The sequence below is a fragment of the Myiozetetes cayanensis genome, unplaced genomic scaffold (assembly GCF_022539395.1).
Source record: "Myiozetetes cayanensis isolate MyiCay16 unplaced genomic scaffold, myiCay2020 scf7, whole genome shotgun sequence".
Classification (NCBI taxonomy): domain Eukaryota; kingdom Metazoa; phylum Chordata; class Aves; order Passeriformes; family Tyrannidae; genus Myiozetetes; species Myiozetetes cayanensis.
In genome coordinates this window covers 9,994,132-10,020,669 of record NW_026087964.1, presented here as the reverse complement: position 1 = coordinate 10,020,669, position 26,538 = coordinate 9,994,132, and the positions used below count along the sequence as shown (strand labels likewise).

General features: G+C 38.5%; 2 protein-coding genes across 2 annotated transcripts; both read right to left on the bottom strand.

Moving 5' to 3' along the window:
* Positions 1–1,455: 1,455 nt before the first annotated feature.
* On the bottom strand, positions 1,456–15,902 carry OTOP1 (otopetrin 1). Its single transcript, XM_050338395.1, has 6 exons — positions 15,617–15,902; positions 9,769–9,905; positions 6,835–6,893; positions 5,102–5,232; positions 2,013–2,959; positions 1,456–1,626 (listed from the first exon to the last, which is right to left on the bottom strand). Exons 1-6 carry the CDS (start codon positions 15,900–15,902, stop codon positions 1,456–1,458), a joined length of 1,731 nt encoding a protein of 576 aa, XP_050194352.1.
* A 2,389-nt stretch (positions 15,903–18,291) lies between these two features.
* Positions 18,292–25,744, bottom strand: TMEM128 (transmembrane protein 128). The gene is made up of 5 exons (XM_050338597.1): positions 25,288–25,744; positions 24,641–24,782; positions 22,560–22,721; positions 21,346–21,454; positions 18,292–19,990 (listed from the first exon to the last, which is right to left on the bottom strand). The coding sequence occupies exons 1-4, from the start codon at positions 25,349–25,351 to the stop codon at positions 21,355–21,357; spliced, it is 468 nt and encodes a 155-aa protein (XP_050194554.1). The 5' UTR covers positions 25,352–25,744; the 3' UTR covers positions 18,292–19,990; positions 21,346–21,354.
* Positions 25,745–26,538: the final 794 nt, after the last annotated feature.

Here is a 26,538-nt window from a genome sequence, read left to right as displayed (position 1 = left end):
TATATCTGTGCATACCACAAAATAGAACTGAAGATTGATTATGATGTGAAGCAACTCCTGGATGCAATCTGGTAATTTATCGAGTGGTCTGTGTTTGCCATCTAGTGGTACAAAGCCAACATTTTTGTTCTGATGCATGAGAGCAGACATAACAGCTGAAGTCTTGCTCAGAAGGAGACCTCTCCCACACAGAAATATGCCTGCTCTGAGGCAGATTGTGGTGGCAACTGTATAACCTTTAGTCTTTTCAGGAACCAGGAGCAGAAATTTTTCAGCCCTTGATCCATCAGATTCAGGACTAGATTATCTGTCACTCCCTTTTGGTATTCTGGTTGTTGTCCCAGTCTTTTGATTTTACAGGTGCAAATTCTAAGAATGTTCAGGCACCCAACTTTTCATTGCTTTCTGTGAGAATTCAATCAATTAAATATCATAAGGATTTGAGATTATATTCTAACATCTTGTAAACTATGCTTATAAACCCCTCACCCAAAGGCCCTCCAGATTTCTAGAGGCTTCAGTTTTGCTTTACAGCATCCTTGTTTGAAGACTTGTGATTATCTTCCAGCCAGGAGACTGATCTACAAAGAAATTAGCAGCTCATTAAAAAATTGTACAGAGAATATACATCATTCTGGCACTGGAACACATATACCTGAACATAAGCTTTAAGACTATTTTTTCTCTTAAAACATGTCAAGAATATTTGAATAAAGAATTAAGTAAAAAGATGAACTTTATTTATCTGTTATGCCATATAGTAAATACAAAACAATTATTAGAAATATATTTTATCAGAAAAAGTTATATGCAGCATGATACCTAATCATACATGTTACTTACCTGGATTTCTTGCTATGTAATAAAGGAAATAATAATAATAATATATTGATTATTATCAGTATTCAGGAAGTCTAAACTAATTCCCACATCTCAATTACATAGCAAATATTTTCAGTTTTTACTATAAAAAACAAAGCTAGGAATTAAGAATTGGAGTTTTTCTAGTATCGCTGTGACTCAGGAGCATCACTCAGTTCAGCTCCTCCTGGGATTTTCCCTGCTAAGTCATATAGAATTTTTTGTAAACCCCTTTCACAAGTCACAATGAATGAAAACAAAGCTATACAAATCGTATAGAGGACAAATCCCAGATGACTAAAACAAAGATTAATGAGATTGAATTAACTTTATTATGTAGTGTTAATCATATTAACACTAATATGATTCTGAAAAGTGTACCTATACAATAACACCACATATATAACAAAATATGTGGAAGAAAAATAAAAACAATTACATGCTATTAGCTATGGTCCCTTCTTTTAAAAAAAATATTGAATCTTCTATTTATTGAGCAGCTGCTACATTCATTCATTCATTCATCCACTCCTTCAACTGTTATTTATTTAATTAATTATTCAACCAATTGTTCACTGAGGGACCGTGTATGATCTATGTTTTACAATTGACCTCAAAGAGCGAGGCAGCTGAATGCATCCGATAGAAAATGGAGAAAGGCATCGCAAGGTTCACAACAATTATCCAGGGTTCAAAGCCAAAAACTATTTCTTCTAGTCCATTGTCATATTCCGGGCGGCACCCGAATGCCGGGGGTATCCACAGCTGCAAGGAAAGAACGCGAGGCCAATATTAATCACCAGCAATACAAGTCAATAGCCCTTAATGACTGTGACTCCACCATACTGCAAATTGGTTTCAGAAGTCCCTAAGAAAACACTCCCTGTTGCTACTGGGGCACACTGGTGGAAAAGGGTTCAAGCTTCCACTGCTGCTGCTGTTTTTGGACTGGTGACTGAAATGAGCCTAGGCTCCCATATGCCACATTCAAATAACCTTTGTCCCCCCAAAGGCATATTCACTTCTTCCAGAAAAAGTAAAATTTACTTCGTACAAACTATAGGCCCATGTAATTTTAATATACTTATCAGACTTGAAAGGCTGGGAAGATTTTGGATATTAACTTATGAATTATGTTCAAAATGTCTTACCGAAAGGTTGCAGAGGAATAAAAAGGCAGCAATGTTCTTCAGAATTCTCCTCTTGTTGTTAGTAACTGAGTTTCTCCTGTAAAATGAGAAATCTGAGGCCGAATGCATGACCGAAGTATTGTCCTGACTCGTTTCTTCTTTGGCAACACCAGCACCATCGTTATCTCTCCCACAGATACTGCCCTTAAACAGACAGGGCACCTCCCCGGTGTCACGAGTGGCTCTGCCATTGTAAATCTCTTTGTACAAGGGGGTAAGGGACAAAGTGCTCCCCCGAGATATAGTCACTATTCGGAGAGTCTTAATGTCGTCATTAACCTTTTCCTGCTCACGGTGTATGGATTCAATTATAAAGAGGTTCTGAATGTACTTCTCAATGATAACCAGAACAGAGTAGGGCAGGTTATACCAGGTGTATTTTGGATGAGCTTGGGCACAGATAATGGCGAGGATCGAGCCCCAGGAGAGCAGCCAGGACCCTGCAGCTGTGCCCACCAGCAGTTCTGCATCAAGTTTTCGAGCAGGATTCTTGGAATTATCCAGCGATCTGTCTTCCAGTCTGTAGATGAGAAGGGCAACAATTCCAGCTGTACACATGAGAGCCAGCACAAAGATAGCGTGCAAGTAAAACATAGTGAGTGCCAACTCGCTTTTGATTTTCGAACCTCCAATCTGAATTAAATACACAACAACTATGGCTATTGTGCTAGTTAGCACGATTAGTCCGAAAATCATTCCAACGGTTATGCCGTGGAATTTGAATGGAGTTTTGCTTTGCTGGTGGTGCTCAACTTTGCGGCCAATGTTCTTCCACAGGACGTAGAGCATTGTGGATGCCAGGATGTGGTACTCTATATTAAAGGGATATAGGTAATATATTCCTTGAGAAAATATCGAGCAGAGAGTTGTTGTTGTGCAATTGCATTGAGGCGCATGGTCATCTAGAACTAAAGGAGAAGGAGAGATTAGTTATGTGCATTATACTGATTTCTTGTTTAAAGTGAATAAATAAAACATAAATTTAATAATAAGACACAAAAGATAAGATTTCAGTCAAACAACACCCAGTTACCCACCTGAGAAAAGACCTCACCATTTAAGTCATTAACCTAACAAAGCTTTTGCTGCTTCAGTAATATATGATCTCCCACTTCACTGCTCACTCACTGAGCAATAATCACATCATGAACAAATGCTGCACTGAAGTGTACAAAACTTCAGCAGGTTCTTGGTAAAATTCTTTTTTTTACAACATGGAAATCCAGATGCCAAGGACTTTGAATCCTCAGTCCTTCAGCAGAGAAGATTTTCTAGAAGTTCAGGGATTGTGGATCAGATCAAGAACAAGCTTAACAAGGAAAGGGCTCAGTTATACTCTCATTTTTATCAGCTCTTTACACTAGTGTAGTTTCCAATAGCAAAACCACTTTATTAAAAAGTCATTTAAGAAAGAGGTAAAGTAAACCACAGATACTTTGGCTCAATGTCCCAGAACAGTTTTAAAGTAAAAGCCAAACCAAACCAAACAAACGAACAAACAAAACCACAAAAAACTCAACAAAAATCAGTCTTCTCCTTTTGAGAAGAACCTATGAAATCATTATATCTCAGACAGAAGAGAAGAGGAGAAAGCTTGGTATTATTTTGTCTCAAATACACATTGTTAAAGAGATGGAAAAAATTGCTTTTGCAGTGGATTGTATATTAATGCCAATCTTATATTGTGGATCACTGCTTCACTCCCCAATTTTCAGATGCTATTTCTGACTGTTCACAGTTGTATAAAAGTTCTGTCAGCAGAATAATAGGAAATAATATAAGGAAGCTGCTTTTATTTAACAAGTAAAAGTATCAAGAAAAGTTATCAACTTCTGATTTACTTGTTGTCTACTAATGCTCCATGATTACAAAATCTCTGGACTATCAATTCAGCTACCTGACTATTAATGGAAACTGGATAGTTTCCATAGATACATATAAAGGGTAATAATTTCCAACAGATGTAAATGGTGGTCATAATTTTAGATACAGTTGTAGTGAAATAATATTTTATAGATTTTAAAATTGTTTTCACTTATATGCGAACTTTGGCAGGAATTGTTAAAAATGCCTAAAATTTTTATGGGAAATATTTCCATTGGAAATTTATCAGCTTATAGCTGCTGAGAACTTTTATTTCGTCTGAAAGTTAAGCACTTCTGATTTTCCAGTGCTTCACTGGATTTTGAAAGCAGAAAGTCTCCCCAGAAGTTATCATAGAATCTAGAATGGCCTGGGTTGGAAGGGACCTTCAAGGTCATCTAATTTCAACCTCCTGCCATGGGCAGGGACACCTTCCACTAGACCAGGTTGCTCGGGGCTCCATCCAAGCTGACCTTGAACACTTCCAGGGGTGGAGCATCCACAGCTTCTCTGAGCAACATGTGCCAGTGCCTCACCAGACTCATAGTGAAGATTTTTTCTTTATATTTTCCTTATACTAAATGTTTGCTGACTACAACTTGCACCATCTTAACAGTGGAGAAAATTATTCATTATTAAAAAAGAACACCCAGAGCAAAATCCTTGTCTTGTAAAGCAGCACTTATGGATAACTCCTATCCCTCTGAGACACCCCACTGAACCCCATAGGACCCCAGACCACATGTAACCACTCTTCTGGGAAGGATTTAGAGGGTTATCAATGCTTGTTTTTCTCTGAATAACTTAGTAAATAGTAAAGTCTTGTTTTAAAACTGCTGTGTTCAATTGAACTGTGTCCAATTTACTTCTATGATTTACTAATAAAGGGTCTAATTTACTAATAAAGGGTTCTACTTCAGTGATATTATTCCTCAAAAGAAATGTTTTCAAAAATCTGTATTTTTGGAACTTAGAAGAAAACAACAGCCTTGCTGACGTATATGCTAATGACCATGTAACATTTTAGTTTTGGTCTGAACTGACTACATATCAGTTCACTACCATGTGCTCCAGAATGACTGTGCTGACATAACCCTACATGACCCAGATCCATCCTACTGTGACACAGTATTTTGTATGAGTGTGCTAGAGCAGGAATTCCAAAATGTGCCAACCCTTTCACTTACCTATAGTTATGTTCCCAAAACCAAGTGTGATTAGTCTTTCCTTATGTTCATTCAGTTGATGTTTTGACTCTGTTAAGACTCCATTTGTCCACAGGAGCAAATTGGTGAACACAGAATGGATAACCCCAAACCTACAAAATAAAGTGATTATTGAAGGAATCTGCACAAACTGTATCTCCATGTATTTCAGATGAAATGGATTAACTTTCTGTAGACAAGCTACATGGCACTATTTATTTGTTGGAGCAGGAGAAAAAAAACAATCATCAACAATCTCTAAAGAAGTTCTGAATATTAGACCTCCAAAATTTTACAGAAACACGATGGCTTAATGTATTAATCTATTAATAGGATGTTGTTATTATTTGTTATGCTCTCTCTTTGGGCTGAACAAGCTTAATGTTGATGACAGTGACTGAACAGTCTGAACAAGATTAATTGTTTTGCAAACTATATTTCACAGTCTTCTCCTGTGCTCCTTCATATTCACTGTATCTGGTCTTTCTTTTCAGAGACCATTGCCTTCTCTAACTTCTAGTTCATGCCTTTGTGTCTCCTGGACAGAGCTGAAGTTAACAGAGGGCTTTATTCCATTCAAAGTACTGGTACAATGAGGGTAGGTCTCCGTGCATTTTTGAGAATCCTGGTCTCTGACACACAATTTCAGACTTGGTGGAACAGAATGGCATTGGAGAAAGAAGTGCATTAATGGTTCTGAACTTCCTAATAAAATCCACAAAATAATTATTTTCCATTGCCAAACACTCCCTTTTTTTGGTAGAAGATCATAGTATCTCTTCCTCAGGCACAGTCCTTTCACCACATTCTGCCAGGGATTCTCCTGTACCTGAAGCTGTTCATGTCCCTTCACCAAGAAACAGTTCTTTCTCACACTGTTCTCAGTGATAAACTTGAATTAAGGATTTTTAAAATCTACTTATAAACAGAGCTGGTATCACCAGTTGACACTGCAAAGCCTTCTGTGATAACTTCTCCTCAAAGCAGCCTTCCAGTACCTAAAGGGGGCTTATGTAAAAGATGAGGACAGATTTTTTAGCAGGGACAAGGGGTTTTAAATTAAACCAGCATAGATTCAAGTGAAACCCTGGAACAGATTGCCCAGAGAGGTGGTAGATGCCACATTCCTGGAAACATTCAAGGCCAGGTTGGACAGTGCTCTGAGAAACCTGATCTAGCTGAAGATGTCCCTGCTTCTTGCAGGGTGGTTGGACTAGATGACCTTTAAAGGTTCTTTCAAACCCAACCTGTTCTATGTGTCTAAGATCTAGTTCTAAAAAGGTACTTTCCATAAAAATCAGTATAAAATGCCCCAGACACATTGCTCTGACTACAGGTTGCTGATGCAGATTCCTTTTCAGTAGCTCAATAAAGAAAATATAATGTAGTGCATAGTCTGAAAACACATACATGACCCTTCCTTCAAAAAAAGTAAATGACACTGTGGTATCATACATTGCCATTTCCCTCTCTCATGAGAAAAATACATATATTCTGTTACTATTGTGTATTAAAAAATATAAGTACAGTTTAAATAAGGGTAAATGGAGTTATTTTCTATTTAACTATTCTATTTCCTTCTACTTAACACAATCAAGAGGAGAATCAACCTCTGTATATTTTCACTGTCCCTAAGACAGTAAAGGTGTAGGTGTTAAAGTCCTGTACAGACCTACACCTGTTAACATTCCAGATGAAGGTCAGATATACTTTACCTTTCAAGTGTTTTGAAAGACTGGATAACATCCTTCGCATGACACCACAGAAAGTAAACCTAAATGAAAGGAATACAGAGAAATATTATTACACTAATGAGCATGTGTGACACTGAGAAAGGAAAGTGCATCTGCAGACAGAAACATTGATATTTAAAACCTCTGATGATTTAAACTGACGCAGCTCCATCTCCGTGCATGTGAAAGAGCTCATGATTTCCTGTGACATTCTCCCATAACCTGAGGTTTCTTTTATGCAAAATCAGTGGCTTGACAGTAGAAAATCTCAGTATCACTCACAAAAACATATTTTGCTTCTGTATCTGAAGAGACTTTTCTTTCAGTGACAAAGGAAATAAAGCTACCACCTGCGGATAGGTGTGGTCATGCTAAGTTTGAATAATTTATTAAATATATTAAATTCTGTGGAGGGACAGAGATAGGTGAAAGCATGCCAGACTTGACTAATAAAACAGCAAACACTCAGGAAGCAACAGAAAAGCCTGTGCTATCAGCCTGAGAGACAACCCCATTAAGAGCACAGCAGTTGCACTCAGTGATAGTGCAGAAAACTCAAGTGGAAAATAAAACAGAGAGATAACAATAATGAGTTAGCAAGTCAAGGTGAAAGAGGAATAAAATTAAGACTCTTTGTTTGTGGGAACATAATGGAGACCTCAGAAAGAGACTGCTGCTACAAAACTGGTTCCGAGTGCTGACAGGTTCAAGGAGAACTATACCAATATTCCTCAGGGATGTTAGGGTGAAACTGCTTACTCTCAGTAGCTCCTAGGACACTGAACTCAACAATAGATAACTATCAGGAGACAAAAAGTCCAAAGATTTCTCATCGAAAGCTGCCTAGTTTAGTGTTTCAGAAATGGTCTGAAAAGTAAAAACAACTTTAGGTTCTTCTTCAGCAATTGGAGTAACTGGAAGTCCATTTTACCACAGTTCCCATAAATGTAGGGTGCCTTCATAGCTGCTGTTGTCTGAAGCATTCAATGTCTGATCTTGGAAAAAGCTAGGCAAATGCAGTTCCCTATGGCTCAGCTACACTACCCAACAATAACATTAATTCCTCTAATGAGGCATTTATCAATAAGAGGTGTGGCCACTGTAAAACCCCAGATGTACAGAGTACAAAATTTCATGCAGGTTTCAACTGAAATCAAATTGAAATTACCTTAGTCTCTAATGCCACACTCAAGTTCCCATTCTGGAATTGATGCATAAAATCTGACAGCAGATCTGAAAGCATTTTTCAAAACTTAAAAAAAAAACAATAATTTTTGAAGATCTGTTCAGACACAAGGAAGTGGGAGGGAACAGGAAAAGTCGGAAAAGAAATAGCATAAAATCCAATTTTTGCTCACAGAATATTCATTTCTTCAAAGGGACACCTGCCTGTGAAAGAGGATAATGCACAGCCTGTCTTGGAAGGGCAGGTATGTGTTAGTTCATACACAGGTGCAGTAAGTATATATTAATTTAATGGCATATCAGGATGCCTCATTTAGAGTAAAATACAACAGCATCTGACACATATTCTGGAGAAAAGAAATCCTTTGGTTTTTAGATGACACACATTAGGTATGTTCTCGGCTGTAATTTCATCCTGTTTCAAAGACATGAGATATGTCTTAGGTAAGAGTTATCTGGTAAATTAGTTCTTAACTTTCTCTTTGATTGCTCAGGCTAACATTCAAGCTTTCATTATTTTAAGCTTTGTAGGTGATAAATTCAGCAACAGTGGGTGATGTAACATTTAAATTAGCACTCTTGTTCCCTTTGTTCAGCATTGTTATACACTGTTCTTCCACACTCCAGTTCATGGTGACTGGAAACCTTGTCAGCTCAGGGTCACTGGATGCAAGGAAGAATGCTGCATGCAGATCAGCAGGGCAGAAGGGCTGAATTTCATTGGTTTGTTTTTCAGAGGTAAAGCAAAGAGGTTGCAAGACCTGGAGAGTGCATATTACAAGAATGTGAAATTAAGGTTATTTCAACCAAATCAGGATTTCACCCCCAGAGAAAAACATTGTAGAGGTCAGAGCTACTACTTAAATGTCGATGCTGCTTTTTATTGTTGTTGTTATTACAGGAAACAGGAAAAGTAGGTTGTTCAAAAGCTCATTTACATGCAACCACAACTGCTAGAAAAATCTTTCTTTTCTTTTTGAATGACTAAATCATCTTGGAAAGTGTATACAAGTACCTGGATATAACTAAGTATTTTAGTTGAGTGCCTTTTTCTTTCCTTCTTTCCTAGAAATCTACTGACAGGGGCTCAGAGGAATTAATATGAGAAACAATCAGCTATGGAGTGTCACCATACACTATGAGGCCAAAGCCTTACAACAAGCAAGCAGGTGGAATATTTGAAAGGAGTCACTGACTTCTTGCTACTGTGCAGCCACTGATAAGCACAACAAAATGCTTCTAGAAGGAATATCCATGTTCATTTGTTATAGGAAAGTTGTGCAAGTGTTTCTGAACCTGCTAGAAAGAGTTTTGTCCCTTTGACTTATCAGGCTCCACTCTTAACCACAATGGGACATCAGGATAGATAGACTGAATTGAACTTGTGTGACATGTCCTACAAACAGAAGTAAGGGAATTGTTTTTAGCCTGAAAATTATGAAAATTACATATGTAACTCTAATTTAAAATAAGATGTAACTTCAACTATAGGAGAGCATTTTTTGATTATTCCTTTTTCAAACCCATATGAATTTTATGGCTGAGCAATTCCAGGTTGCAAAGCTTGAATTTACACATACTTCATACATGCACAAGCGTTTAGTCCACAAAAGTGTTCTGTGATATGCTTAGAAATTAAATTAGTAGTATACAATCCACTGGTAACAAAAGAAAACATATTTTTGGGAAGAAATGGAGTTGTAATATAAAATTGCAAGCAGTGACTTTTACCTGTAAGATGGTGTGCACAGCATGTGTAACAGGAAAAATGCCTTCAGTTGGTGATAAACAGTTTGAAAAATCAATATAATATCCAATTTTAAAAGAGTCCAGAATTAAAGTAATCACTGCAAATAAAGTAATCCCACCTACAAATGAAAAAGATACGAGAAAATGTCAATGTATAATTACAGTGCCTAGAGACAATTTGTACAATACACTAAAATCTGTGTAGGGAAATAAAAGTCAATCAATATCTGTGTTCTTGTTTAGTAGAATAAAAGTAGATCGATGTTCATGAAGTTAATTGACTCAGTGTAATAAGTGACTTTAATTTGTGAAAGCCTCTGGCCAGTATATTATGGAAGCACATCACAGTACACGCCCTGCATGGCCAGGACCTGGAGACACTCAGCACCTTTCAGGGGGCTCCCAGCTCCGAGCAGGGTCAGCCTCCTAAGTGCAGCTGCCATGGAGGGCATGAATTAATGCTCTAGGCAGCCACACAGCAAACTGTACAGTTCTGGGGAGCTGAACAATCACCTTACAGTCTCCAAGCCCAAAAGCTCGACAGTGGGAAGTAACACAATCACTTGGTGTGACCTCCCCCTGGCTCAGGGGTCACACTTTAACTCAGAGACCACAACTACAATGAGCTGTGTGGTTTGTTCTCCTAGGAAGGAACTAAAGATTTAATTTCAGTCCTGTATATTTCACACACACAAAAATGCCCTAATATATTTCTCTAAATATGCATTTTGTATCCTAAAGAACTTTAAAATACGTTTCCCATTGCTCAATTATTGATACTTTTTTTTTTTAATTATGGGGTTGTACCTGTATGACTAAGCACAGCTGGCAATAAGATTACTGCACCAAACTCTAAAGACTTCATTTACCTGGTTTTGGTTTCTTTTCAGGAGGGGGAGCAGAGGGTTTGTGATTTTTCTTCTTTAGGCTTTCACTCAAACAAGCTCTCACTGGATTTAATTTGGGCTTACTTTAATGAAGACTAGATAAGAATTTAGCATGGACCTTAACTGGACCTTGTGATGTATATCTCCATCAGTATCTTAATCTCTCTTTGTAATTGCCCACAGAGTAAATAACATCACTAATGTTGATTTTGATGAATATTTAACTTTTATAAGGGGCCACAACTTAATTTCCATATAAGCACCACATGTTCCACTTGACTTGTGGTAAGAAAAAAGTAGCACTATTTTATTTACTTATTTAATGAATAATACCTTTATTCTTAAAATTGCATTGATAAAATTAAGTAGAAATTATAAACACACTGTAAATTTGTTTATTATTTCATTAATCCTTTAAAATTAAACAAAAATAGACTTAAAAACCCTTTTTAATTGCAATGGCATGAATTTCAGGAGAATTTTGTGTTTCTGTTTTGTATATAAATATATATAAAAAATTTAAAAATATATCTATAATTAAAGAATGCCAAATTACTGATTGAGTGTAATTTCTACCAAGACATAAAAACTTTGGTTTAATATTGCAAAATCTAAAACCTCAGCTCTGCACTTCATGCATGTGTACAATCCCACGTACTTTCCTAATTTATGCTTCTTACATCAGCTAATTTATATTCTAACACATGTAACAGGACTGAGATCACATGTGCCATTATCATTATGTATGAAAGTACATGACATCACAATACATAGAATTCTATGTTACTCTTGAGATCCAATGATACATTTTCTTCCTTATCAAAAGAATGTAAATAATTCTAAAATAAATTAGAATGTCTAATTCTTTTGAAATAACTCTGCCTGAGGTAACTGGACATACTCTGAGCAAGGTGTTCAGACTAGATGACTTTCAGAAGTCCCTTTCTACCTAAATTATTCTATGATTGATGTTGTGATTCATGGTTTATTTAGAAAGTATGCAGGAAACAGCCTATTTGTCTGGAAATGACAATTGGAGGGACTTCATGTGTGTTATGATTGTTTCAATAAGAAGGCAAATACTATTTTCTGAAGCAAAAGATTGTCGTTAACTCCACAGTGAATTACTGTGCACATGTTGACTTTACAGAGTACAGAAAGGTTTCTAAGTCCCCAGTTGTAACAGTATTAAGGTAATTTCCCAATGCATTTATGATGCACGTTTAAGCCCTCAGGATCTGTTTCAGTGAAGTAGTAATGTCAGACCAAAGTGGGTAGAAAATGTGTTTTATAACAAAAAAGTTCTGCATCCTTGCTTCCATTATTCATGAGAATGGCTCAGCAGAATAGGATCACAAGGGACCTGTTAACTAGAAAAAATGTGAAGAGGGAAGGGAAAGCAAGGCAAGAGGCTCAGGTTTAAATTCACTAAAGTGAAAAGGAAACACATTTTAGATTATGATCTGTCTCCTGCACCATCCATGCATCTTGTCTTTACAAAGATGACCTGTACTCTAGTTCCGCTCTGTCTTGGTTCCATTTCACAAGGTCTGTATTTCAGCTGTACGGTCTCAACTCAGTGTCCAGCAGATCATTGAGAGGGAAATGACAACAATAAAACACACAAACTTTCTTTCACATTGAGTATTTTGGTTTATGCCTTCAAATCACTCTTCATGTTTCTTTTATATCCATCAGAGATTTGGTGGGTTCAAGCTGTTTCCATTGAAATCAATAGTTTTGCCATTGTTCTCTAGGGATTAGAAGACTTTATATGACTCTTTTAATGTTAGATTATTTAATTTACTGGCAATCACTCAGGTGGCCACTCTACAAGTGTATACTAAGTGACCAACATGCTTATTTATGAGCTTCAAAAGAGAATGATTGTACTAGTTTGCTTAGTCAAAAATCAAAGCACAACAGTCATGACCATACAGGTAGTATGATGATGGTTTCTGTGTTAATTTTTCCTGATGGAAACTTCAGATTTATGTACTAATGCTAAATGGATATCAGTAATTGCAGGGAAGATAATTCCACTGTTTTGCTATTTCCATTTGAAAGTTTTAGAAATATGAAATGGTTGCTGTTGAGCACTGTTTCTGGGGTTTTTTTTAAATACTCATTGAAACCTGTCTATCTTAAGGGACCAGTAATAGGATTTTCAATATTGCTAAATGCTGGTTCGTTTCTTTCTATCAACCATCAAGAAGAACAAAAGCCATAATGATACAGTTGCAAAAATACCACCCTGAACTTAAAATACTGTTCAAATAATTGGCAAATCAATGCAAGCAGTAAAAAGATATAAGTTGAAGTCTGCCGAGAGCTTTTTAAGTTGACCAGTTGTCAGTGCTGTAAACAGAAGCTGTGCTGCTTGGATAATGTGATAAAACAAAGCCATTTGTGGAGCCAATTTATTTTCATTTTGAGTTCCCTGGCTCGCTTGGCTGAACTTCCAAAAAAATGGTCAGAGAGCTTTTCCTAATAGGAGAGTGTACTTAGGGGAATAACGTTTGTAATAAGTCAAGGAAAGGGCTTCATAAGACTCCCTGTTATTATTTGGGTCAGGATAACTGTGTTGAATTAAAGACAAACCTCTCCTGGAAACTTTTCCCACATTCAGACTATTGGAGTTATTCTTGGTAACCATGCAAGCAGGAAAACAACCGTGCTCTGGGGTTCACACAATTGATACCTTGGTGCAAAAAGGCTCAAGAAAACCTTCCTGTGAGCAATTTTTGTAATCTGACCACCCGTCCTAGCATTCTTAAATATGTACAAGGACTCACTCAGTTATAGGAGGATTTTTGTTAAATTGTTCTTTTTCAACAGTTTTCATAGCAAAATGCTCTAGGCAGCTACCACCACTTTTACTAAAATGATATTCACAATTTGAAAGGATTCATGAAAATATACTCATTTTATATTGTTTAATACAAGGACATTTGCTCTCACAAGGACAGCAAGGAGATGTTCTTCAAAAGCAGCTGATAAAACTAGTAAAAAAATTGCAGGAAGCTTTCTGTGGAAAGACTTGATGAAAATGTGTCTGTACCCCTCCACACCCCCCCCTTTTCTTTTTGGACTCTCAGTCTTTCAGTTAAAAGATTCCTATGACAAAACCATTGATAAAGAGGAGGGCAAGGGGGATCTTGGCAGAAGAATTGTCACCTGAGTTTTTCCTTAGCTCAAATAAGTTTTCTTTTCCCAGCAGAGGATAAAGGAGTTGTACAGACTTGTTGTAACTACAAGAAACTCCTAAGAATAGGAAAGTGTAGGTCGTTCCCTAAGGGCGAATTTGTTGAATTGCAGCCTAGACATCCAAGAGAAGTCATGGAAGCCGCACCACTTGAGAAGCCAGTACAAAGAGCCATCCTGTGCTGGTAAAAGAAATGGGTAAGGTAACCTAGTAGTTCAGTCCAGGATCTTATTTCTAAGTTTCTGTGACTCCTTATAACCTGTAGGACAAATGAAATGCTGTGAATGCAGTGCCAAAAGAAAAAGGGCAGGGGATCCTGCTGTACTTACCCATGTTAAGCAGTATTTATTCCATACTTTGGAGGGGAAAGCTACCTTTGAGTAACAAAAGCATAGCTTGGTCCAAGATAGGATCAAATTAAGACTTGCATTAATGATTTTCAGAACTTTGTAAGCCACATAAGCTAATAAATGAGAAATTGCTGAGAGATGAATATGGGCTTGGAAAACAGTAAATAAACAAGAGGAACAATTCAACATCTGGTATGTGAATTCCATATGTTTCAGGAAAGAGTCTACAGACCATGGCTGTATATTAGATTAAAAAAAAATAGATTTTCTGTGAGCAATTCATATACAATGTTTAGCAGTTGCAAAGAAAATAAAAGACACATAACCACTGACACTGAGAACAAACTACATTTCCACAGCTCAACCTCACTTTTCAAAATAATCAGGTGTTAGATGTTCTTGGAATTTTAATTTAGATATTTTATTAACTGCTGTGATAATTAACTGTTGTCTCATTGCTAGCAGGTAGGAAATATTTTATATTTATGTTATAAAAAGCTGTCTTACAGCATTCCACTTAAAATACTTACTTTCCAATCTATCATTTACAGTGCTGGGACTGGAAAAGAGGAGGAGGTTGGTGAAACTGGGCTTGTCTGTTACTCCACACAGCACTGATGTAGGTTGTTTCTGTGGTTTTTTGGTACCCAGAAACAGCATTCCTATCACTACAACTCTGTAATGTGCTCCCCAAATACCTTCTCTCAACATACCTTTATATCCTAACTCCAGTACACACCTGACTCTGCAGATAAGGGCCATCACATCCCACCACTACTGTTGCCAACTTGTATACTTTTCCTACAGGCTAATGCTCATTTTAGATTCCTTTCTTAACTACTTTATATACTGATATACAAACTGATCTGATCAGGAATCTTGTCTTTTTCTGTCTTAACTCCAGATGTTTCTAAAGCATCACTGTACACATATAAATGGGAATCTCTGATATACAGTGGTATAGAGAGCACTTGAGGACCCTTCTGGCTGGTACTACCCTAAAGTAAGTTGCATTATATCATCTGGAAAAGGTGGTAATTCCTCCAAAAGAGCTGCAAGACACCAAAAAATTGCCTCTTCCAGCAGCTATATTTAATTTTTCAAGTGTTGCCAAGCCAACCTGCTAAGGGAAAAAAGGCACCGGAGCTTTCAGCACTGTAAATGGTAGGTTGGAAAGTGAGGATGTTTAACAAACAGCTTTCCCATACAATCTCTGAGTATGTTCAGCTTATGCATATATTTACTTTAGAGTGCGCTGCATGTGCGCTCAGTTCATGAATAGCAGGATGCCTCCTGGTAGGGATGGAGAGGGTAACAAAGCAGACACAGGTGATGGCACAGATGTCCCTTGTGCGGTACCACCCTTTGTGCCACCGGCCGGTACTTACACTTCAGCCAGCGGGCTCCGGCGTGTGTGTCCTTGTCCCGGATCAGCCTCCTCTGGGTGCAGCTCCTGCAGAGGTACCACAGCATCCACAGCAGCTGGATGAGCATCAGCGTGATGAGGTAGGAGAGCAGGTGGCTCTTGCTGATGCCCACGGCGTGCACAGCCCAGGCGAAGGTGAGCAGCAGCCCGGCCAGGAACAGGTTGATGCCGTACTGGCTGCTGAGGATCTCGGCGTTTTTCTGCGGGTAGCTGCCGCCCACCGCGGGGGAACCGGCGGCTTTCTCCATCTCCCACGCCGCTGGCCGGGTGCTGCGAGCAGGCGGCCCCGCTTCCCCCGGGAGCCCCGAGGCTGGCCCGTCCCCCATCCCGGCCGGGGGCGGAGCGGGGCCGCGGCCCTGGCCGTGCCTGCCCGCGGGGGGGACTGCCTAGGGTCCCTGGCCGCGGGGAGCCCCGGGCTCCCGTTGGGAAGGGAGGCCGCCGAAAGTGGAAGGATGCTGAGGTGTTTGTGGGACAGCGTTGCCTGAGACTCAGACAGCAGCTGGGGTCGAGACCAGCGTAAGGGAGAAGGTTAGTCTGGAGGCGGGAGGTCAAGTCCCTCTTGAAGGGGTAGGTGAGCCCTGCCAGGCTGGCTTTGTGGGGGATATGGAGCGTCCATCTGTGTTGAGAGAGACCTGTGCAGAGTAACATATACCCTAGGCAGGGAGGTGGGAAAGACAGCGAGTGCTGAACAAAATCCCCTGACCATTAGCAGCTGTGACTGGAAAGCCCAGGAACAGCCAACGTGTGGAAGTAAGATGCTGGGAGAAAGCAAGGACGGGTGGATGGAACCCGACCTGCAGCCAACAGCTGGTTCCTTTGCACGGAGGTGGCAACGGGATCACCCACCATGCTTCACGCTCTGGGCCCGCAGGTCACCTTCTTCTGGGCAATCAGTACTTTCATTGGTAGTACAGAACCTCCGTTGTCAGGAATTGTCTAGACCTTTCAAAAGCAGCAATTTGCCTTATTTTTTTAGAAAGTCTCATTCTGACAACACAGGATTATATTGATTGCTAGCTGGAGAAGCAACTACTGAGCTCAAAGGAGCAAAAACTTCTGCAGAATTTAGTCCACTTCTTATTTATTCATTTTCCCAATACTTATACACATTTTAAGTATTGACCTTTGTCTACTTAAACTGCCTAGTTCTAACTGTGAGCCATGGTCACAAGCCATTTAGGTATGCAAACCTCAAGATTTGGAGCACCAGTTGGTTGCCTGTAGGGGTTGAGAGGAACTTCCCCCAGTGTAAACCATTATTTGTTTTTAATGGTATTTTGGTTGCATGCAATATGAATTCTCAAAACTCTAGGTATTTGAGTACTGAGACTGCTTGGAGGCCAAATACCAAGACAGACTGGTCCTTGTTCTGGCCAGGCAGGTCTTACATATTTACTCTGTACCTGTTGGTAGCATATCAGTTACCCAAAACATTGGTTTTTACAGTGAGTGACCCACATCTCACATGAAATTAAGCCACTAGCTCAGTTACATTTAAAAGAAGTTTGGATATATTGAAAATATAACATTTATTTTCTCCAGTTCCTCCACCAAAATTTAGAGTGGTTCTAAGCTTTTTCTCTTTTGAAGCCAGAAATTATTGAAGAGGTATTTTTCTTAAATAACAAAGGACACCTTGAACTTACATGTAAATGTCTGGGATTCTCATTCCTCTTCAAGAATAGGGAAGAACAAACAATATGGCAGAAGGGTGGAATGAGTGAATTCTGGACAATCACCTGTTTAGGTAAACAAGGAAGTAGTAGCTCATGTCCTTTATTCATTTTGGCCTGTCCTCAAGAAACAAGTATATTAAGCCATCTGCAAATTTTCCTTTTGAAGAATGCACTTAACTGGAAGCCCTATGTTTCTGTCTAGTCTGCAACAGCAGTATAAATAAAAAGCTTAAATAATCAAACAGTTCAGGCTTCAGCAACTTCTAGCTCATAGCTACATCTGCCATTCTCGTAAGTTTGTGGAAATGCCAAATCCTACTTTTATCTTATGCAATGTAACACTTAAAGAATAACTAAGGAAGATGCTTCCATTTTAAAGAGCTTTTGTGGGTAACTGTGATAAATAATCTTCACTGTGTGGACAATTTTACTTCAAGATTATCAAGAGCATTTACTTCAAGAGCATCCTTTGTCACCTGTAAACAAAGCTCTTTGGTGCTGATACACATTCTCATACTTAAATGAAATTAATGTAAATGGATACATAAGATACCTACAGTGGTCTGTAGCAAGCTGGTGCATTCAAGCTTTGGTAGAGGTGGGGATTTTTATTATCTCGTAATTTTTTTTCAGGGAACTATTAAGACTTCACAGGACTTTTGTACAATGAAATATCTATCCAGGATTCACAGAAAAAGACATCAGACTAATCAGAGAGCAAACAGCTCTCCAAGGACGAACAGAATGGTATTACACCTTCAATAAACACAGTGAGGGGTCATGAAAGACAAAGACACTCTGAGTCAAGTACAGTATTTAAAATCTACATGAACATCCATTTTATAGGAAAAATGGTAGGATGCACTCAAAGTTTCCAAGAAAGTGGAATTAGACAGTTAATTAAGTACTGAACAATAACTGATCACTTTCATACAAAGTTTATTAAGATGTCCAGAAGAATAAATTCGAAAAACAGGTAGCAAATAGTAATTTTAATTCAAGATTACAAGGCAACTTAAAACACCTAGAGCACTTATATAGTTGACAAATAAAATACAGTGATAATTACCATCCCTGAGCAACACTGCATTTTAAGTATCATAATAAACAAAGTTACTCAAATGTACCTATGTATGCAGACATAAAAGAGTTAACATTAATTAAAAGATGGACACCTAGAAATAAGCAACTTGCTCTTAAAAGATGTGAAGCACAACTGTTTTTGGAACCTGAATATTACATTTCAACAAATCAAGCTGTTAACTCACTCTACAAACTAGTTAAAGTAGTGCTGAACATATTTTATTTTGGTTTGACTGATCTTTTGTATGAGACATTGACAGCAACTTTTTTCCTTAATGGAGCAGTAACAGCCAAAGACAATGTCTACCTTTTTCATGTAAACTAAACATTTCACATATTTTGTATTCAGCAATGCTGTGAATCTGAAAGTCAGAATGAAGAACACAGTATCCTCTGACAGTCCAGACTTCAAGAAACAATCACAAGGCGTAAATTTTAACAAGTTTCAATACCCAGCTTCTACATTGTCCTATTTTCCAAAAGCCGTGGGCGGGAAAGCATTTAACACAAGGATCTACATAAGGTGGTCTAGCAACTGGATGGTGCCCAGGTCTCCAGATAGCTAAGAATCTCAGTCAACATGAACAGTCACCTAATAAAAATAAAATGCTATTTTATTTTTCCAATTGAGTATGACCAACAGCTTTTAAGTCAATATCAGCCTCTTCATTGCTGAGGAAGGACAATGGCAACTTACATTAACAGGCACTGCTAAGAATCAGAAGTTAATTTACAGAAATAAAAACATCCTGAATACTGAAAAATAGTGCATACATCGAAAGAATTTAATTTGTTCTCTGAATTTCTTGTGTACTGTTAATATTGTTCATTATATTGTTGGTTATTCACAGCATGATCATCCACCTTTGGCTGTGGACAAACTGTATCAGCACAAGCAGAATTTATTTATTTAACTGATGCCCCTGACAAATGTCAACCAGCTTTCTAGGCCCCTATCCATACTTTTTTCCAAACACTAGCAGATCTGAATTCAAGAGATTAGGTAATATTTCCTACATGGTAACACATATAACATTAGAAATTTAATAGATCAAGAGAGGCCTCCTATAAGTAAGTTTATATGTACAAACACAGGTTCCAGATAACAGTATTTTAGCTGTCAATTCAAATGGAAAGAATGTAGTATTAAAACTCCATTAACACTTCAGTTAAGCATCAATTACTTCCAGTCAAACAACATGATGTGAGCAGGAAGTTGACTAGGTGACATCTGAGGTCCCCAGAGATGATAAAGGTCCCTTCCAACACCAACTATTCTATGTTTCTATGACTTATTACCCATGTGCTTAATATTCAAACATAAATAGAAGCTTTACAAAGCAGCAATGAAATGCTTTATGTTGCCAAGAGATGTAAAACCTATATTTCAATTATTCACTATTCAGTTTCTTTTTCCTACAGTTATGTCCATTATTTATAAATCACGTAGATTAAGAATTATGGTATCAGTTAGAGCAAACAGGCAGTATTAGAAACAATAAAGATACTGGAATGTGACAAAAGTGACATCCCATCCACTTTGCAGGATAGAAGTTACTTGAGTCCTTCACATGAAGCTGAAAGAAAAGAAAAAACAAACACAATTTAATAAAAATGTTGGAAGACTTTATATATACTGCACAAGCTGTATCTTGTACTAACTCTGTAAGTTAATGATTTTGCAACACCAAATAACAACTTAGCGATAATTATTAGGCAAAGAATTCTCTGGCTTAATACAGAACTTCCCCACATCTTTCCAGTGCTCAGACAGGAACTGACTGACAAACATGATTTGAGTAAGTTTGAATCAATAAGTGTGACTGAAGCTCTCATAGTAAAGAGATTCTGAATTAAGTATTGTATTTTTCGGAAGTCCATAGGTGTTGTCAGAATATGGCCTAAGTTAATTGCCTCCTAAAAAAATCAGGTTTCTCGGTATCTAGAAAATAGGACAAAAAAAGCAACACTAGTTTTAGTTTGTTTATATTTAAAAATAATAATAAAAAATCATTTCACTGTCCCAGCCATTAAAACATTGTTTGCCTACAACTCTGGCACTATAAGAGGCTACACTGTAAATCTAGCATTGTCATATTCTTCTTACTGCACTCATAAAGATGCTGAGGGACTTCCTCACCAAAAAGGATTTGTGATGGCAAGCAAAGCCAAACAGCTTCTCCCCATTCTCTTAAGAACAAAGAAGAGTAACTTCCCTGGATGATGTAGACACCTGTGACACCCCTGACCCTATTTACTGAGCTCTCTGATGTCTTCCTTAGCTTTTTTCATTTCACAGGATTCATTTGACAAATATATCCTAACAGAAGGAATCCATTTTCAATGTTGCAGTTACTGAAAATGAATTTTTCAAGTCAACAAAACAGACAGGTTTGCCTTTGAAAAGTTCTTTTTAGGAATAACAAAGAACTTCTCATATCTGGCAGTTTTCCAGATAAGCAGGTTGATCTGTACTATTCATCACAGCAAATGAAAACAACGTACTTAAAGGTAAGACAAAGCTTTTGAATAAAGAAAAAATTAGAGAAAGCAGTTGCATATGGATGTTAATAGCTTCTCCCCTTTATTATCAGGTCAAACAGCTTTGCTAAGAAGTTTTCCCAGTCCAGAAAAAAGCTGCAGGTATTTGGCCTATATGTCTCCAAACCACCCATTCTCACTAATCACTTCTTTTCACTGTCTAGAATGAAATCTTAGAGAATAAAAAAGGATATTCTTCCCCTTCAGATAATTGCACGTTCTCCGGTTACTCTATGTGTCACAAAATGTCAATATTGTAGAAGTGCAGAGAAAACATAGAGAAGGAATCCTTAAATGGTCTTACAATCCTTAGATGTCTAACAAAGCAGTTCACACAACAAGACAAATGCACACAAATGCTTTTGTGTGCTCAAAAAATTCAATTATTTACCTGAAGGGCTTATCCCAGGAGTGACACAAGCATCACAACACCCATAAATTGAATGAAGAGCAACAAAGGCGTCAAAAACGACCAGACAGGCCACAAGGCAACATTGAAACTGGGAATAAAAGCAGGAAGTATTTGGTAAGTTCAGTTGCCATGCTATGGAAATACCAGGCACACAAAAAAAAAGTCACAAGAGGAAATAAGATTTAAATTACTTAACCTGGAAAAATACTTGCTTCTTTATGAAAACAAAACTAAAACACCCCATATACATACTTATTAAATTGATACCTTAGTTTACTGTTTATTGAATGACAACTCATCCTAGAACTTCAGCAGCTGCTGCAGGTTTTGCACTGAGCAAGTCCAGTCAGTCCCATCAAGGGTAAAGATACCTTTTACTTTCAGAATCTCTGTATCTGAAGCCCCTGAAAATGACCTACTCTTTGATTTTTCCATGGGCACAGGGCAGCTGAGAAAAGCCCTAATCTGAACTTCCATCCAGCCAGATTTCAATTAACTGAAGTGACAGGGGGAAAACCAACTTCTTTTACAACTGAATTACAAGAATTATAGGTTTGACTAACTCTAAACTATAGAGAACCTTTATTTTCTTCAGTCTTCCTTTTTTTCCCCACCATTGCAACAAATACTGACTTTCAGATACAACAGTTAAACAAGAGGAAACCAGCTTTCATGCAGAGAGCAAATCATATAATGGCACACACACATATAATTTTTTTCACTCACATGCACATTTGCTCAATCCTGACTCATATAATCTCATAAATAAAGTATCTGAAAACATTTTGTGTATGTTTGCTACTTATAGATTACTGGATAATGAAGAACTCTGACTGAAACTGATCAGGTTTTTTTTTCTCAGGTAGAGAATACTACTTTGTCTTAATTTGTAAACCACACAAACTGTTGTCAAAAGTGATAAATTTACACTAACAAAGCTAAGGATTTCATTTTTCCCATACACTTGCAAGACAGAAAAGATCCAGTACATCTGCAAGTACATTTAATATACAATTTCAACTGTTCCAACCCTTCCTTTGTGGAGGAAAGTTGACACTGGAAGAAATTTTATGCTACGCAGAACTAGTATTGTGACCAATACACAGAGCAGAATTACAGAAATTATAAAATGAGCCCATCAACACACAGACCTGCAAAGGTTTAGCAGAAGTTTGTACAGTGTTTGAACTCACCAAATTGCTGCTGCTATAAAGGTAGCTGTTGTGATAGGAATCAGTGCTGGATACTGTGCATCATAGTCCACAATTCCACAGTACCACTCAAGATACAGGATGCAGTAAAAGGCAACAGATAAACACACAGCCAATAAACAAGTGCCACTGGTAAGCCACCAACTGCAGGAAGAAAAGCACATTAAACTATGTTAGGCAAAGTCACAATGCAGCTGGCACGTTAATCTTCATTCTAAACTAGAAACAGAACAGATAATATCTGTTAATTACACCGATTATGGCCTAGAGTTCCTGTAGTTTTTATCTTAAATTACTTTTACAAAACACTTTTTGCCCTTCAAAGCTGTCTAATATACACAACTGAGTTTAATTTTGCAGTGCATCATTCCTTTAATTTTTCCCTCAACTATCTTGGAAATGTAATGCAACTGATCTTGTCAGGGATCTACTATACTACCACACCAAAACCTTGTCAGTAATGAAACAAAAGAGGCTTCACTGCAACTGTGCTTCTCACTGTAAACTTTTTCTGCAACAGAAATTTTGCAGAAAGCTTTAATGAGATTTCAGTTTGTGAACTCTCAAATTTCACAGACAAGAAGCATTAAGACTTTTCTTTACAGATGCTGAAGAAAACCACAGAGAAATCCAGGACTTCAAACTCAGAATCAAGAAAACACAGGGTATGTGATTTGATTATTTAGGAAGACACAGTTTTGAGCCTCTCTGAGGATATACTTCAAGACTAGGATGGGAAACAACTTGTGAGGAAGGTGCACTTGAATTAAATCTTACACTTATTTGAATGGGTATTTAGCAAATAAAATTTTTTAAAAGCAAATTCTTATTACTATAGTTCGATAACGAAGTTAGAAAGGGTAATCAAGGATCTTCCTACTCAGGTAACATTTGTTCTGTAATGGTACAGCAAAGTATCATACATTATTTTGGTACCTTGGTACTACCAATTATGAATTTTGCATTAAGAGAGCAGTTGCCACAGTCTACTTACACAAGCAGTGCAGGAAGACAGGGTCCTGACACCCAAAATTTTGATTACATCCTGGAGTCACTAGTTTGTTTTCACAGCCAACTGGATGAAGGGTGTATCTAGCCTGGAAGAGCAGCTCCAGAGAACCTCACAGCCCAGAGCAAGGCCCTGTGCAGCTTCCACAGGCTAATACAGTAATGACAATGGCAATGGGAGTTTTAAAAGCACTTCCAGCTGAAGCTATATAAAAATATTTAACACTCATCAATCCCATTGAAATTAACATAATGGAAAATAAAGACTAGAAATAGAAATTGCTTCAGAGAAATTATTTTATTAATTTTTCACTAACCTACTCAAAGAGGTCTAGAGTAGTAGAGAAATGAACTTCAGTTTGACATTTAAAGATTAATTTCAGGGGGATTTTATTAAAATAAAGGCAAACTCCAACACTTTCAACAAAAGAGGCAGCTATTTCTTGTACTTAAATGAAAACTTGAAGGTACAGTAATAAAATGCCTGCTATCAGAACAAATGTTGCATATACATAGATGGCTCAGTAGTCTACAGGGAAAAATAATTATAGCAAAATTTTAAGCACTGAATTTACTTAAAAATTAGTTTAATAATACTGACTTAGGTGGTCAGCTGGTTCAACCTTGCTGCTCAAGCAAGGAGAGCTACTGCCATTTGCCCAGGACCATGTCCGTATGGTTTCTGAGTATCTACAAGGATGGAGACTCCACAGCCTACCTGGGCAACCTGCATCAGTGCTCAGTCACCCTCACAGTAACAAAGTGTTTCTTGATGTCCAGAAACCTCCTATGTTTCATTTTGTGCCAACTGCCTCTGGTCCTGTCACTGGCCACCACTGAAAAGAGTCTGCCTCTGTCTTCTCAGCACCCTCTCCTCAGATATTTGCATTGACAAGGTGCCTCTGAGCCTTCTCCAAGTTGAACAGTCCCATCTCTCTCTTCTCCTACCATAGATCTTGCTTAACCAGGATTTAAAATATAGTGTTCAGATGCAACAAACTGAATATGACTGTAAGATGAAAACACAACTTTCTTTGTAAGAAAAGATACCTTACCTATCTGCTTGCATAGTTTCTTTAACAGTTTTTAAAAAATCAAAGTAGTATGTCACAGCTATTGAGGCCAAAATCCAGAATGCAGAATGAATATTGAGTCTGGTAAGAGGCTTCATCTTCTTCTCTACAGCTGTAGACTCTTCTGTAAGTAAGAACATAATTATAGCACTAAAGCCAGTCATTAAACAGAGTATGATTATAGTTACATAAAACATGATGTTTTATCTTTTTAATTCATTTATCTTTGGAGATTATTATACTTATTATAATACTCTTTGTACTACAAATATTCTAAAAAGCTCTGAACATTTACTGAAATAAAACTGACTAAGCAAGGTACCCTCTGATAAAAGGATAAAACACTAACAATCAGCGCAATATCATGTCTGTGTACACTTTCAGGAAACAGCTGAATAGATTTTGTATGTTTAACTAATTAAAACCTCCTGGCATCATTAAAGCATTTTTATTAATCTAGCATATAGAATGTCAGGTTGGTATTTCCAATTACTAATTTGTTTATACCCTTTTTAATGAATTTTAGTATTTTCAAGTATTTCAGGCATAAATACTTTTCTTGTTCTGAACTGCAGTTAATTCACCAGAGATTATCAGTTTCAGGAGCTAATTTGACTCACATTGCACACCTTCAGCAGGTGAAGTAGAACTATAATTATGCAGAAATATACCTTCTCTTTTTCTCTTCAACATTACATATTTAGAGAAAGCAAGACAACACAGCACGCAGATGAGAAAGCCTTTTTTTTAAATGCACTACAGTAACCAAGTATTTAGGCACTCAGCATTTACACACACAGTCAAAAAAAGGTGTCAGAGATGCTTTTGATGTCTCATGCTCTGAACTTTATCACCAGGAGAAGCCGCAGTGTCATGCATTCCGGCTCCTCCACACGCTTCACCACCAGCCGAGCGCTCCGGCAGCTCTGCTGGAGCTCACGGGCGGTTTTATTTCTCATTTCCCAGATTCCTCCTCACACTACCAGAGCTTGGGCCCTGGGGCATTTAAGCACTTCATCCCCATCAAGCAATCCGCGGCCCGAAGTCGCGTCTCCCCTCCACACCCAGCTCGCTGTTGGGAGCAGACACCTGAGGGCGGAGGAGCCGCGGGCAGGCGGGCACCGCGCCGCTCCACCCGAGGGGACCCCGCTCCCGCCGCAGCGCCGGCCCGGCAGCGCCCGGCCCCGCTCCCCGCGCCCCGGCACCACCCACCGGCCGTCCCGCCGGCCCCGGGACGCGGCTGGGGCGGCCGAGGGTCGCGGGGCTCCGGCCCGCGCCGCACCGGCCGCCGAAGCCTCGGGAGCGCATCCCGGTCCCCGCCGCCGGCCCTCCATCTTGGGCCGCTCCGGCAGTGACGCGGCGGGGCGGGAGCGGCGGCCGCGGCCGCCCTGGCGTGAGGGGCGGCGGCGGGGACAGAGCACCTCGGCCGGGCTCACGGTCCGTGGGTGTGTCACAGATTGTGGTGGTTTTAATAAACAGCCTCAGGGACCAGTCACCAGCGAAAACAGCGAACAGCGTCATGTGAAGCCAAATGCCGCAGTGACGGCTATATCAAAAATTATTAAAAAAAACCTAGTTGGAAACTAACTCCCTGGGTTAGAAGTGTTTTCCTCATCGCATCCTGCCAACCGGACGCTCTTGAGGGCAGATGTTGAAAAAATCTCAAGTTTTGTGACACTGAACAGTAGTACAGGTGGAACATGAGGCAAATACAAAGCTCTGAGAGGTTTCGAGAGCCACAGGGGCCCTGTGGCACTCGGTGCTGGAGCGCGTAACTGGAAACGATAAACATATTTACATGACAAACTAGGTAAAAGTTAAATAAACTAGTAAAATGGTAAAATAGATTGTTTCATTTCTGTAGCTGAGTTCTGCATGGC